General features: G+C 42.1%; 1 protein-coding gene across 2 annotated transcripts in view; it reads left to right on the top strand.

Moving 5' to 3' along the window:
* The window catches only part of spop (speckle type BTB/POZ protein), an 83,083-nt gene that overhangs the window by 46,947 nt on the left and 22,120 nt on the right, over positions 1 to 14,016 (top strand). For both annotated transcript variants that reach the window (XM_034894037.1, XM_034894036.1), the window contains one exon: positions 6,152 to 6,279. In XM_034894037.1, coding sequence (XP_034749928.1) covers positions 6,152 to 6,279 — 128 coding nt within the window. The remainder of the gene's footprint in view (positions 1 to 6,151; positions 6,280 to 14,016) is intronic.

The following is a 14,016-nucleotide window of genomic DNA, read 5'->3' as shown; positions in this document are numbered from 1 at the left end:
GAAGAGGTGGGAGGCGGAAGTGTGTTTTGAATTGGAGGCGTATGGAGTGAATCTGTGTACAACCCCCTGCGGTGCAGGTTGTGTAGAAAGGGAAATCATTTTTCCTGCTGAGGAACATTCCCCCATGTGAACTTGACACCCCCACCTCCTTGTGTGTACTTCCAGTCCCTCATTTGCTCACTTAGACCTCTCTCTCCTGTCTTTCACATTCACAATATCACTTTCCATTCTCTTTTATCCTTTTTTTTTTTTTATTCCACTTCTGCCCTGTAATGTTGGAGTACCACATCAACTCTCAGCAACAGGTTCACAAAAACTGAACTTTACTGGAGTTATTGTCTTTAAAGCTTCCTCTCCTGGCTATTATACTGTATGCTGGTGTTTATGTGGTGTTGTGGAGAGGATCTGCCTAAGGTCTGGGTAATAAACAGACCTTTGAGGTATGTAACATCACTGCATGGCCATTTCGTGAGCACTACTCTGTTAAATGACCCCAGAAAAGCCTGAATGTGGCAAATATCGAGTGAAATTAAGAGGATCTCATTTTTCTCTTCTCCTTTCTTTTTTTGTTTCTCAAGGGGCTTTTGCCTGTAAATGGTGGGCTCTATGGTGCACACCCCATCCCATTCTTGCCATATGCCCGCCTCCAATCTTCCCTCAATCCCCTTGGGGAGACCTGGGCCCTCCACTTCACTCCCCCTGTCACAAAGGAAAATTACCCAACTGCCAGCATATTTGTGACAGTTTAGTGAACATTCCGTCTAAGAATATGGCAATAAAGATTGCTCTATCAGTTCTGGATCATTTAGAATCAAATTTAATCCAGGCCTCTAGCAAAAAAAGGCCAAGTAAAATCAAAGTGCCTAAATTAAGAAAGCTGGGTGGCTGTGGACTGTTTATTTGGTAGGTCACTACTACAATTTCTGATACTCTACAATACATATCAGGTCACGTTCTTTATAAGTACCTCGAACAGGAATAGATAAGTAGAGGAATAAGTGGATGAGCGGTAGGGGTATCAGGATTTCGATTTTGACTACTGGAATTAAGAGCAGGATCTCCTTTTCCCCTAGTATTCTCTCTACACCCCCCGCCTACTTGCACATTTCAGAAGAAATAAAAAAACTGACACAATGTAGCTTACCAGCTGGTAGTATGCATCTAAAGTCACAAGGTTACGTTAGCTTACAGGTAGCCAGCAGCTGCACTTTTCCAGACATCATGGCCACTGCCGAGATGGAGATAACGGAGAAACAACAAAAATGGAAAATCCTGCTGCTTCCCTGAGGTTGCTGGTGCGGCAACATTTCTTTCTTCCCAGTGAGTCAGTTATGGAAACAAAACAACGCAGGTAAAGCATGTGGGCTCCAACAGGACTTCATGGTGCGTTTATGTGCATCTCAATTAACTATTGGCGTCAAAATCGAAACCATCAAATCGAAACGTGACCTTAAATCGAATCGAATTGTGGCTCTGAAGAATCGTGACACCTCTATTTATCAATAAAGAAAGGAGATAAACTGTAGTGAGTATGCTGCGTTAAAAAAGGCATCGCTATCGAAAGCAAAATGTCAAAATCCGACGATGGAAACTCTTAGTGCTAAGCTGAACAACTGAGGAGCAGAAGCTTGTTCTTGACATGTCAGTTTGATGTGTTGTCTTTTGAGGCAGAGTCTCCCTCACAAGCCAGTCTCTGTCACTAATGCAAAAGCATTGGCCATACACTCCTTGTTTAATATTACCCAGACTCTGAGCGTGTATCAATTTAAAATGGTGTTGACCGGCGTGTGCACCTTGAGAATTAAACCATCCCTTCAGTACCTAAAAGAGGAGGTATGAAAACAGTCCAAAGATTTGAAGCCTCTACGATGATTGCAGATTTTGACTGAAAAGCTTGACAATATTTGATGAAACACCATATCTGCATCAGCAGCCCTCGAGCCCACCACTAGTGTGTGTCTGGATCCTCTGATGGTCCCCACTTGCTAATGGAGATTGATTCAGGCACCAGTGGTAGCCCGCCAGCCCCTTCTTCACACTGTACTCCCTTACTCTTGATAAAAAAAATTCTCTCCCTGGCTTAATGTCCCCCCCGCCATCTCTTGCCAGAGAAAACATCTGCCCCCCTGCAGAATCCTGTTCTGACAGCTCGGAGAGGAGAGATGGAAAGTTCTCATCCTCTGCCGCAAGCTGTTTTGTATTCAAATAGTCTCCTTGTTAAGTCCTCCCTACAGACAATGGTTTTTTTGTTTTGTAGCCAAAGGCTAAGTGGGTGAGTGGAGCACGGCTAATAGAGCAGAAGATATCTTTACATAATCAGATGGTATCGACTTTGGTAGAAAGGATGTCAATAGACATGTTTGTGCTGACACTAGTTTACAGAGCTCAATCTTCAATAGAAATACGATTTTCTTCTCAGAAAGACTGTGTGTAATGTTCATAAGTGTCTGTCTGCTTTATGCAATGTGAGTCAGTGTGTTGTGGAAATAAAGTTTTATATTATATTTTTAAACTCTGTTACTAGAGTTAGATAAATACACACTTGAATAGACAATTGCCCTTTCACATCAATATGTTTTGAGAGATTGGGAAATGGATGCGAGCATGGTCTGTTAGCGATTGTACGTAGCTGTTAGAGTAGGGAGTTTTGCTTTAGTTGAATGTGTGAAAGAAAAGGCCAGAAGAGTGACAGACAAGAAGAGAGATGTAGACTCTGGCTGCTGTGGCGGCTGTTATTTTTTTCCATGCCAGCTCGTCTTCTGGCGACCTTCTCGTTCTGTGTGCCAACCGTGCCCCTGAGCCCTCCGCCTGAATATGGATGCCCCGCTCACTTAAACAACGTGGCATCGCTCCCACTTTCCTCGTCTTCTCTCTGTCTGCAGCTCAAACTTTGTTGTTTCTCACCTTCTTCATCACCTTCAGTCTTTTTTTGGAATGGTGAGAAACTTCACTCTTTAATGCCCGGGGAACTATCAAAGTGCATCTTGACGTGGTGAAAACTCATTTTCTGAGGGCTACCTATGCATGTCTATATTGTAGCTGTGATTTTTCACACGAATTCTATGATAATGATTTCATACAATTATGTCACACAAGCGTGCTCTGACATTTACACAATATTTTACTGTATCGACGCATGGTAATATTTCTGTCATACCAGCCTTTTTAATCACTCACATTTTTCCCATTGGAAATCTCAGTTGGGCCGACCCACTCCACCACTGTCCAGCTCTTTTTGGTATTCTGGCAATTCTGGAGTGTGTGTACCCTTGCCGCCTTGGCCAGCTCACTGAAAGAGTGAGCTCCAGCGATCCGACCTGTAGTTGATTCTCTGCCAGTGCAGTTTTTTTAATGCCCCACTAGAAATGGCAGTGCGGCGTTAGCTGAGCTCAGCACACACACACACACACACACACACACACACACACACACACACACACACACCCTCATCATCAGAGCCTGTATGCATGTGCACATTCACACATACACACTCACCTCTCCTCACCTCTTCCTCTTGGCTTGCTTTCTCACCGTCTCACTCTTCTGCCAAACTCTCTCCTCACACCCGAGTTTAGTTTTAGACGCTGCCACTGGGGAAGTCCGCACTCATCACTGCTCGTCTTGTTTCATACCCAAATAACACAACTTCACAGGGAGAGTCTGTGCCTTGGGACTTCATCTGGGTCTCACTTGCTAGGGCTTATCAAACCTGTTTAAAGGATGTCAAAGAGTGGCTGAAAGTTAGCAGAGAAAGACTTTCTTCAGACCCTTGGGACTGATCCAGGTACTACTGTCTATGACTGTGTTTACCCGGCCACAAACAGTACAGTGTGCCGAGGCCACAGAAGTTTGACTCCTTTTTCAAACCTGCTCAGCTTTGGTTGAGAAATCTTTGGTCTATAGAACTCTTTCTTTCTTTGAAACACTGACACAATCCCTCTGTTAGACTCAGTGGCAGAACGATGAATAAAGTAGAGTGCTGTGAAAAAGCAGAATGCAAGGATTTGTAATTTTTTGTGCTTGAATACAAGCTTATGCATGTGTGTGTGTGTGTGTTTGCATAGTGATTTCCGTCAGCGTCTTTGCGTACACAGTCACTGGGAGCAGGGGATTACAGTGAAGGACCGCCTGCATGAGCGATGGTGGGAATAACTGCATATTCACTGTACTCCTCCACCAATCCCCTCTTAGGCTACCTGCTCCCTCAGATCCAAACAGAGGGATTTGACACAGGATCTTACAGCAGCAGTGACACTTCATCTTAGTGCTTCCCACTGTGATCTGTTAAGGTCTCTACGCAAGAGCAGCCTAAAGAGAAATCCGTTCAAACTGCTGGGGCTAAACACATGTAGTCTGACTCTGCACACACTGCAGATGTATGAATGCAAGAGGTGATGACCTTTGGTATGTGGTGACCGTGCAGCTTTTACTGTAGCCTGTTTTAATCTACTTTTGACCGGGTCGAAAGAAGACTCAAGGTTTGTTCTTATCATTTTTCATCATCTGGCGTTAAACCATGAGTTGAAACTTGATTGTGGATGGATACAGGCTGATTACTTATGTCCCCCAGAAGGCTTAAATGTCATAAATGCCAAACCAGAGGCCTTGGAAAGTGTAGTGTCTTTTGGTGAGCATTCATACCACTCAAGCAGGCACAGGTTCTCTATGGTTGATTTCATTTTGACATTTTTCTTTTAGTTTCACATTGTTCTCTTTTTTATTTTAAAATCTCAAATTGTTGTATATTTCATGCCTTTGGGGATCTGATAACAATTACATTAAAATTATCCTCATGTACAGTAAATGTTGAAATCTTGTCTGTCTTGCAAATCTTAGCTTGTTAGGCACACTACCTTCCTAATACTTACGTAGGAGCTCCCTGTTGGGTTATGTTTTTTTGATTTGATTCATGCACACATGTTCATTTACATACATGGAGTCAATATTCTCTATCTAGGGGGACACATCACTATTACACTCGGTCAGTATGGCCAAATGAGAATTTGACAACCTCTTCTGGTAATTTTACTGATTGGATCGTGTGTGTGTGTGTGTGTGTGTGTGTGTGTGTGTGTGTGTGTGTGTGTGTGTGTGTGTGTGTGCTTTTTAGTGAATTTGCTCCTGGATGCTATTTCTGCTCTTTCTCGACACAATCCAATCATCCAAATGCATGTTGACATAATGTGTGGGGCGTCTTGATGGCATCTACTAAAGAAATGAAAATACTTTAATTGGTTCTTTAGTGGTTTTCCCTTATCATTTGATGCTTTTCAAGCCTTTATAGGATGAGGGCATACACAGTCTTAAGTTATTACCGTCATTGTGTGGTGAGGCGTGTCTACCCTGATAGGAATGGACAAAAAGATGTCTTCATACACAGAAAGGGCCTGAAGCTTGTCTCGGCCGAACCCATTCACAAATCCCAGAGCAGATCCCATGAAGCATCGGCGTCATTAACAAAACGGCGAATGATGTAATTTCTCCAAAGAATGGTGTTACATCCCGCCAACCGAGTTCCAGTTACTTGCAGAACGATTGTGTTGGAGCCTTGCTTTCTTTCTATCAGCAATTAGCTTTAATTTGCTGTGATCTCTGCAGCAGTCTTGGTCCATAGTTATTGTCTTTTGACCTTGTATTTAATCATTTGTGACTGTTTGGTGATGGTAGATAGTTGTGACCGCCCACACACTGGGAATAGTGTGCACACAAGAACTCCCGCACCTTTCCTTTGTCTTTGTAGTGCAACTGAGTGTTGCAGAATCCTTCCTTCCACTGTCAGAGATAATTGGCACTCCATAAACACATGATAATTGGACTGCTTTGATCCCTGCAATTTCTCACTTCTTGGCCAAAGAGGCACAGCAGTTCTGTCTCATGTTTACCACTAGTCTTTATGTGGCAGCGAGATGATACAGAGAGAGAACGAGGGAGAGAGAAAGAGAGATTCTGTTTTCTTCTGAAGTGTTAAATGCTCCCTGCAGGCAATACTTCCTGCACCCAGCCTCTTTCGCCATTGTTTCTTTGCCGCTCATGGCTATGAATCATAGCAAACTTTCTCTTTTGCGCACACACACTGACACACGCGGAGTTAATCCCGTTGTGAAAGCCTCCAAATAATCTTGTTTCTCTTTGTATGTTTTATTTCTTCCAGAGAGCCAGAGAGCATACCGTTTTGTCCAGGGGAAGGACTGGGGTTTCAAAAAGTTCATAAGGAGGGACTTCCTGCTGGACGAGGCCAACGGTCTGCTGCCTGATGACAAATTAACGCTTTTCTGTGAGGTAAGGGTTGAGACCTTTTATCTCAACTCAGGATATTTGATACACAAGGTTCACACTGTCTTCCTTTTTAAGCTCTTGATCTTCCCCAAAGAAATTCATAGCACATGCTGCACATTCAAAAATGATAATCTTGATTACATTGCTAGATCAGAATTATTATTCAAATTTCTACATTGTAGACAAACACTGACTGGAATTTTCAAACCAAAATAAAGATGTTGGATCATAGTGATGCTGTTTTCTGTGTACATTAGTAAAACTACTTTTATTTCCCAAGAATATATATTTTAATCAAATCTAAAAAAAATAAAAAATACTGTTGAAATATCGTAATTTACTGTTTGTATTGGTGCTTCAGAGCGATCACAACTGTAATTCCTTTCTCATCTTTTTATTTAACACTACAGCTCATTGTATGTCCCTGTTAGTGAATAATGTATGTTTTTATTGGTACTACATAGCCTCTGGGTTTAGATCTCTCTTCCATCACTAACATACAAGCTGATTGTCATTCAGCCGGCGTGGGGGCTTGGCTCCGGTTCCTCTGATCCAAAGCTGGCTGTGCTCATTCAACATTCCCTTGTTGTGTTTCAGCTGCAACACAGGGGGCAGCAGAGGTCAACTGTCCTCTCTCTCGTTCCCCTCTCCTCCTCAAAACGGAGCCAGGGAGCAGAGAAGAGGTTAAACTTTCTGGATATGTTAATGCCTTAGTTGTAATGCATGCGCCCATAAATGTTTAAAAAGCATGGCAGTGGCTGTTTAAAACAATTCTAATTAACCCTGAGGGTATGGAAGAGAGCATGTCTTGAAGTTTTCCCTTTCTGTAGCGGAGCAATGTGCAAGTCTGTTTAAAGTGTTTCCAAACTGGGCTTATTGACAGAGGGGTAGGAGGGGCAGTGCTGCTTCTCCAGAGCCATGTGGGATGAAGGGAAGAGTTGTGTGTTTGTGTGGTATCTTATGCACATATTGTGTGTTTTTGTGAAGGCGTGTCTCGTTGGGACGTAATTCTAAGGATGAAACTGCTTGCTGGAGAGAATGAGCTGGAACAGAGAGGGATTAGTTACCTTGAAGAGTCCTCTCTTACCAAATGCATCCAGTCTCCTGGAGGGGAGGAGGTGAGGTTGCTGGTTCAAGTCCTCTGTGACCACTTACTCCCCCGTAGATCTCTGTTGTACTTTGTGGTAATTAGCCGGCTCGGCTGGTGAAACATATTAAATTAGAATGAGAAAGCAGATTATAAAGACAATAAGGAAAGGCAAAGAACATTTTCTGTATTTAGTTTTTTCTTCTTTTTTCTGATTTAAAGGTAGTCTGAAGTGCTTTGGAAGTTTTCTACAACTGTGTGTTGCATAATCACTTAAGCTTCCCCATTTTTAAAACTCAGAAAACATTCAGCAAAACAGTCCCAGATGATCTGAGAGGTCGGCAGAGTTCATGTTCTTAAAGCAAGACAGAGGATTAAAATATAGACAAACAGCAATATTTTAAAATCAATTCTAAGTGTGTGTGTGTGTGTGTGTGTGTCTTTGTGTGTGTGTTGTAGATAAAATGGCAGTCTGTAAGTGGGAAGAAGTATGCAGTAAACAATGAGATTGCCAATAAGGAGGTCTAGCGTTTTTCTCTACCACGTGGGCAGGATGTTTGGTGGATTTGGGTTTTAGGTCGATAGTGGTAAGAACATGCAGAATGGATGTTTGAGTCTCTTCCTGGCCTTTTCCATGTGAAAGTAAAGCTCAGTGTTTAACGTCAGAGAACTGGCTCTGCTATTCGTCCAGATGGTCTCGTCCTGCATCTGAGAGAGCCCCATCGCCCCATCGCCCAGCTCTCTCCCTCATCCCCTTCACTTTCTCTTTTTCTGCTCCGTCTTATCTCTCATTTAAACCCAATCTCATCCTCCTCTTTTCCTCTTTTCTTTCATCTCTGGCTGCCTCCCACTTTGAGCATCACCCACCCACCCCCCCGCCCCCCACTCAGTCTACCTTCACCTATCCTTTGTGTCCCTCGTCTCCCCACTCTGCTCAGCCTACCTACTTTCCCTTCCTCCCTCCTTGCCCTTCTTAATCTCCCGTCTTTCTTCCTCTTTTATTCACTGTAGTAGAGTGTCAAAGAGGCGAAAAGGCTTTAAGGAGAAGCCAGATCACTGTTGGAGGTGAATATTGGTACAACCTCTCCTCCTGACCCTTGGTCCCTGTGCTCGGTTCATTTATCTCTAGAGACATTAGAAATTCAAATTTAGCACAGGGAATCTGACTGTATGTAATGTTGGAGAGGGCCTGAACAACACCAGCCGCTGTTCGCTCACTTTCGGTCTCCATCTCTCTGTCTCTCTCCTTCCCTGCCAAAACGCTGCAGACACCTGCAGGTATTTAATGAGGAGATAGCTCCCATTAAAGGTGCTGCGTTGGCTGTCAAACGAGAGCACGAGGGACAGCGAGAGATAAAGGAGGAGGGGAAGGAGTCACAGGGAGAAGAGATTGAAGGAGAGGACTTCTTAGGGAAAGTAGGCACCAAGCCAACGGGGGTGAAGAACAGACACAGAGGAAAAATAAAAGATGACACAAGATGGTTTGGATTTAGTTTCAGGGAGAATGTTTTCATGTGGATGAGACAAGATGTTTATTCCTACTCCTCTAATTATACGTAGAAGATACGTACGTAAAAGGGGTTAAATCCTCTTTCTCTTTACCTCTCCCCTCTCGCTATCCCTGTCAGCGTGGCAGGTCACCTCTTGCTCTAAGGTCAGGCCATCACTATGTAGCTGTTCATGCTATTGATAATGCCAATGCTCTGAGATTCTTACACACACTTGTGGTTTCCAATGGCTCCTGAAAAATTTAGACAACTTTGAGCTGTCGTGATTTGCCTGCAGGCAGAGTCGTGTTGACTGACACTGTAAGGATTAATACTGTGGAAGTCTGTTTTGACTGACTTAAGGGAAAAGAAGGGGTTGTTTTGGAAGGGAGAAGTTTATGGTGAAACTGTCAGTCATGTTAAATTGGCTGCTGGAAAGTGAAAGAACACCAGTCCACCTTTAGTCAGCCAGAAGTAAGAGTGGAGAGTTACATGCTGCCGGACACATTTGGTTTATTTCATAGAGGAGACAGTCTTTGTCCTCCAGTTGACTGTCCACCATCCAGACACAACATACTTTTACATACTGCTTTAGCTAATGATGTTTTTTGTGGACATGGATTGCCCACCTGTTTTTCTATATGTGTTGCCAGTACGGACTGATTTTAGACTTATATATATTTAATTGGATTGATTTTAGTGCCTTTTTATTCAAGTTGCAAACTTGATAACTATGTATCTGTGTATTTGTCTGATTTACACATAAATTAAGTGAAAGAGGGTAGATGATTTCTCTGATCAGCTATTTTGAAGTGTGAAAAAGGGAAAGACAGAGGGCCAGAATTACAAAAGCTTTTAGATATAACGCATTCTGCCCTCAACACATGCTGTATTTCTCAGTCAGACACACCAGGCTGGTCACAGTTTGCATGTCATCTGTGTCTGCAAGGTAGGCTTCTCAACTCATTGCATATGCATTTAAGGGAGGATCACACAAATTATAGGAGGTACATGTTAACAGAAGATGATTATGTATTCTGTGGGATTTGCTGAGGTCACACTATTTATTACTGAAATGGTTCTGCCTTGAAAGGGAGGCGTGAACACACCATGGGATGGGATTTATAAGACCCACAAGGAAGGATTGTAGTGGGAAAAGAAACATGCTTTAAAGAAAAGCTTGTAAAATTGATTGTTAGAAACTACAAGAAACCAATTAGACTTTCATCAATGGATACAAAATCTTATTATTGCGATGCAAACAAATAGTGGAGAGATGTTGTTAAATGTTGTCTCCACCAGTGGTGGAATGTAACTACGTAGGCTACATTTACTCAAATACTGTACTTACAACTACAAATTTGAAATACTTATACTTTACTAGTCTTTTCTTTCATGCCACTTTCTACTTCTACTCCACTTATTTACTCCAATACACTCATCTGACACATTTAGTTACTAGTTGCTTTACAAAGTAAGATTTTTGCACACAAAACACATGTACAGTAGTTTATAAAATACAATGTTTTATTGTAAATAAAATCATCCAGCAATATACAGGCCTACAAATTCAGCTGAAATGATTAGCCCATTTAACACTTAGCTGGTTAACAGAACTGTTTTGATAGTTTCAGGATCCTAAAATGTTTCTGTATTGAGTACTTTTATTTTTAGAACTTTAAGTACATTTGTCCTGATGATACTTACAATACCTTTCTTTAAGTAACATTTTCAATGCAGGACTTTTACTTGTAACATAGTATTTTGACTGTGTGGTATTAGTACACTAACTTAAAGTAAAGGATCTGACTAATTCTTCCAACACGGATCTCCACCATCACTAAACTGTAACTAGAGGCTGAAATATTTCTTTGTTTTGTGAAGACATTTAAGTGAGCATTTAGCTGCCTTTACCTCAGTATTAACGTCCGTATCAACACTATCTCCACCTTCACCTGCTCCGTCTGTCTCTCTCTATATACGTGTGCCCAAGCTTATCTTATATGTACATCTTATACATACGCATAAGTTCGTAATATCATTTTACGAGAAATAAAAATAGCAACAGTTTTTCTCTGGTGTAGTTGACCAGTGTAAATATTGTTATTGATGTGTTATCATTTCTTTTCTGAGCGCAGTTATCTCTTAGAAATCCCACCTTGGAACTGCGCTCATGAGCTCTCCTTAGTACAGTTCAAGTTCAGTCCAGGACCCGACTGTGTAATGAGCTGCTGTCTTAGTAAATCACAAGGTAAATACACACATATTGCGGCTGGAAAAATCATTGAAAAACGTCATTTTCATAGTAAATAATCTGCTACATATTTCTGACTGAAACAGAATATGTGGGAGGGATTTGGGTGACGATACAGATTTAAATCAGATCCTTCACATGTGATGACATCACTGAAAAGTGGGCGTAGCTAAGCACAATACGCAGCTGTTGTGAGATCACAAGGAATGAGTAAAACAGACCTAAACTACATTCTTTGGAAATGTAGTAAACACAGTTGTTTGCAACTGAAATCCCAAAACACACCTACTACTATGATTTTAGCTAGTAGCTACTATGACCCAAACGCTGATGGTAAAGTAGGGTTGTGTGCGCTTTTCATGTATCCAAATTTGATTGGACACGTTTGTGTACACCCCAGAACTTGAAGATGAGTCATCAAAAATATCATAACGATTTACAGCATGAGGCAAAAAAAGATGTATTTTGATGTAAAAGTATTAAAAAAAATGAAATATAGAGCTTCAAAATGTATTTTTGATTTCATTAATTTAACAATACAGCTCGAAATTTATTTTTGGGAGGAAAAGTACCTCCCTATTTGTTCACAGTGGTCATTTTGCGCCCCTCTGTGACACACAGAAGGGTGGTGCATGCATATGTGAGGATCAGCGCCAGTATGTGTAAACTGGAAGACAAAGTTTTCTTCGTGATTGGTTAATCTTCTGCAAATAGTCGATTTTTGATGCAATTTACTTAATTGTATTTTCAACCTCCATCTTGGCCACCACTAGCTGGTCGAAGGTCTTTTCTTTAAGGCTTCTCCAGTGCCTCCCTCCTGGGGCGAGTAGACGGTGAGAGAATAAATGAGTGGGGTGCTGATGTTCAGCTGTTTCCTCCTCGTCCTCATGGTGTTAGTGCGGCTTGCTTCTCCTGTCGGTGGGTAAGCACTTTGCCGGGTGACAGCACCCATCCTTCACAGGACTCTGCCATATGCCGTGCTGCTGTCAGAGAAGACTGCAGATGCTCCAGCTGCTCCCTCCCTGTACACTGAGCAACACACACTCACACACACACACACACACACACACACACACACACACACACACACACACACACACACACACACACACACACACACACACACACACACACACACTGGGATGAGGGAGAATTAATGGAGGCACATGGAGATTTGGGTTTGTGTAAAAAGGGGAAGACAAAAAACAATCTTTCATTCTTTCATTCCTGAGAAATTTTGAAAGTTCTGTTTTTGTCTAAACAACAAAAGGGAGCAAAAGTGAAAAGGGTACGATGATTTGGATCATTTAAAAAGGGGACTGGGGACCTAATCAGGGAGATGGAAATACAAATGCTGACTGAGATGCCAAGACACAGGAAGAAAACAAGCAAACAGACTACACCCTTGATCCTTTTCTTGCAATGTAATTGTTACCGGGATAGCTTGTTGGCACTCATTTGTGAGCCACAATGGATCCTTTAGTTGATACTGCCTTTTCTACACTTTTTGCACCACATTAACAGGTCTTTTATATCCCATCAAAAGGCCTCTGGTTCTTCCAGAGTAAAAACAACAGAAATTGAACAAACAGGAATTTTTTAGACCGCTTATTTATTTGTTCTTCTTTGTCCAAACATTTCCTTGAAGCCCTTTAGATTGGGGCTTCGGAGTCTCAAAGCTATTACTTTAGTGTCTGTGATCTTCCAGCAGAGAAAACAAAACTACTTAAAAAGAGACCCAAATGGCTGGTGCTAACAGACGGCATGCTTATGCCCACTGCCAGTGGTGATATTGTGTGTGTGTGTGTGTGTGTGTGTGTGTGTGTGTGTGTGTGTGTGTGTGTGTGTGTGTGTGTGTGTGTGTGTGTGTGTGTGTGTGTGTGTGTCTGTGTGTGAACAAGGTTGACCAGGCACAACACACTCGGCTATGAATCGGGGCGTACGCCGCGGCGTTCGTTCAGCAGCTTGACTCCGAACCATGCATGACAGATGCCTCTGTTTGTGCAGATTTACCTAAATACCTCTGTGTCTATGGCAGTCCGGCGCGCCTGTCTGTGGACTGAGCTATTGAAATGGACACAGCTGGGTCCCTGCAGGCAGCCAACTGAAATAGCCTCTCTAATACACAAACGGGTACATGCTGTGATTGGGTTATGTAGGATGTAGGGTGTTTAAGATAGTAGTTGATTCTGTGAGACCTGTGGTTACTGGTGATTACAGCAAGTTTAAGACTATAGGTCTGCTTTACTTCCAGAAGAAAAGCAACTCTTGTATCTGTTCACAGTGTGGCCCAAAAAAGGTTGGGTACCTTGCTGTCACGGTACAGCTCTTCTTCCAACCATTCACTGTGGCTGCTCCTTCCTCTTACATTGGCAGTCTTTATTCTTTGATTTGTTATGAGTGATATGTGTTTTTTTTTATTTTCTGTGATGTGGCACTCTTTTTTTTTTTCTTCTTCTTTCTCCTCCAGTGTGGTGTCTGTCGCTGTTTAGGCTATCTGCCCAGTTTATCTTACTAAAAAGTTATAGTCTTTTTCTTCTTTACTTCATAAACAAACCCAGGAGTACAAATCACGTCACATATTGTTCTCCAAAGAAAAGACCCACCTAACAGTGGCTGTAGACAAAGACTGTACAAGGTTGTTATAGGTTGAGTACAGTCCTTGAAACACAGTTATAACCAGCTTGGATGCAATGAATAGCCTGTAATTAAAAAATAAACATTCTAGCTATTGTCTTCTGAGGAGAGTGAGTGCAGTGTTTATTTTTGACTTTAGCGTTGGGATTCGGGGCTATGTTTGTTTAATGGTGTCAGGAACAAATCAGATTCTGCTGTTATTCTCAGTTTTAATCATGCCAGTCACCTTTTGCAGCTGCCAGAGGGCGGCTAACTCTGAATCCTAACTCAAATAT

This window comes from Etheostoma cragini, chromosome 15, assembly GCF_013103735.1.
Source record: "Etheostoma cragini isolate CJK2018 chromosome 15, CSU_Ecrag_1.0, whole genome shotgun sequence".
Classification (NCBI taxonomy): domain Eukaryota; kingdom Metazoa; phylum Chordata; class Actinopteri; order Perciformes; family Percidae; genus Etheostoma; species Etheostoma cragini.
The sequence above is the reverse complement of the archived record's forward strand: the minus strand, read 5'-3'. Positions and strand labels throughout refer to the sequence as shown.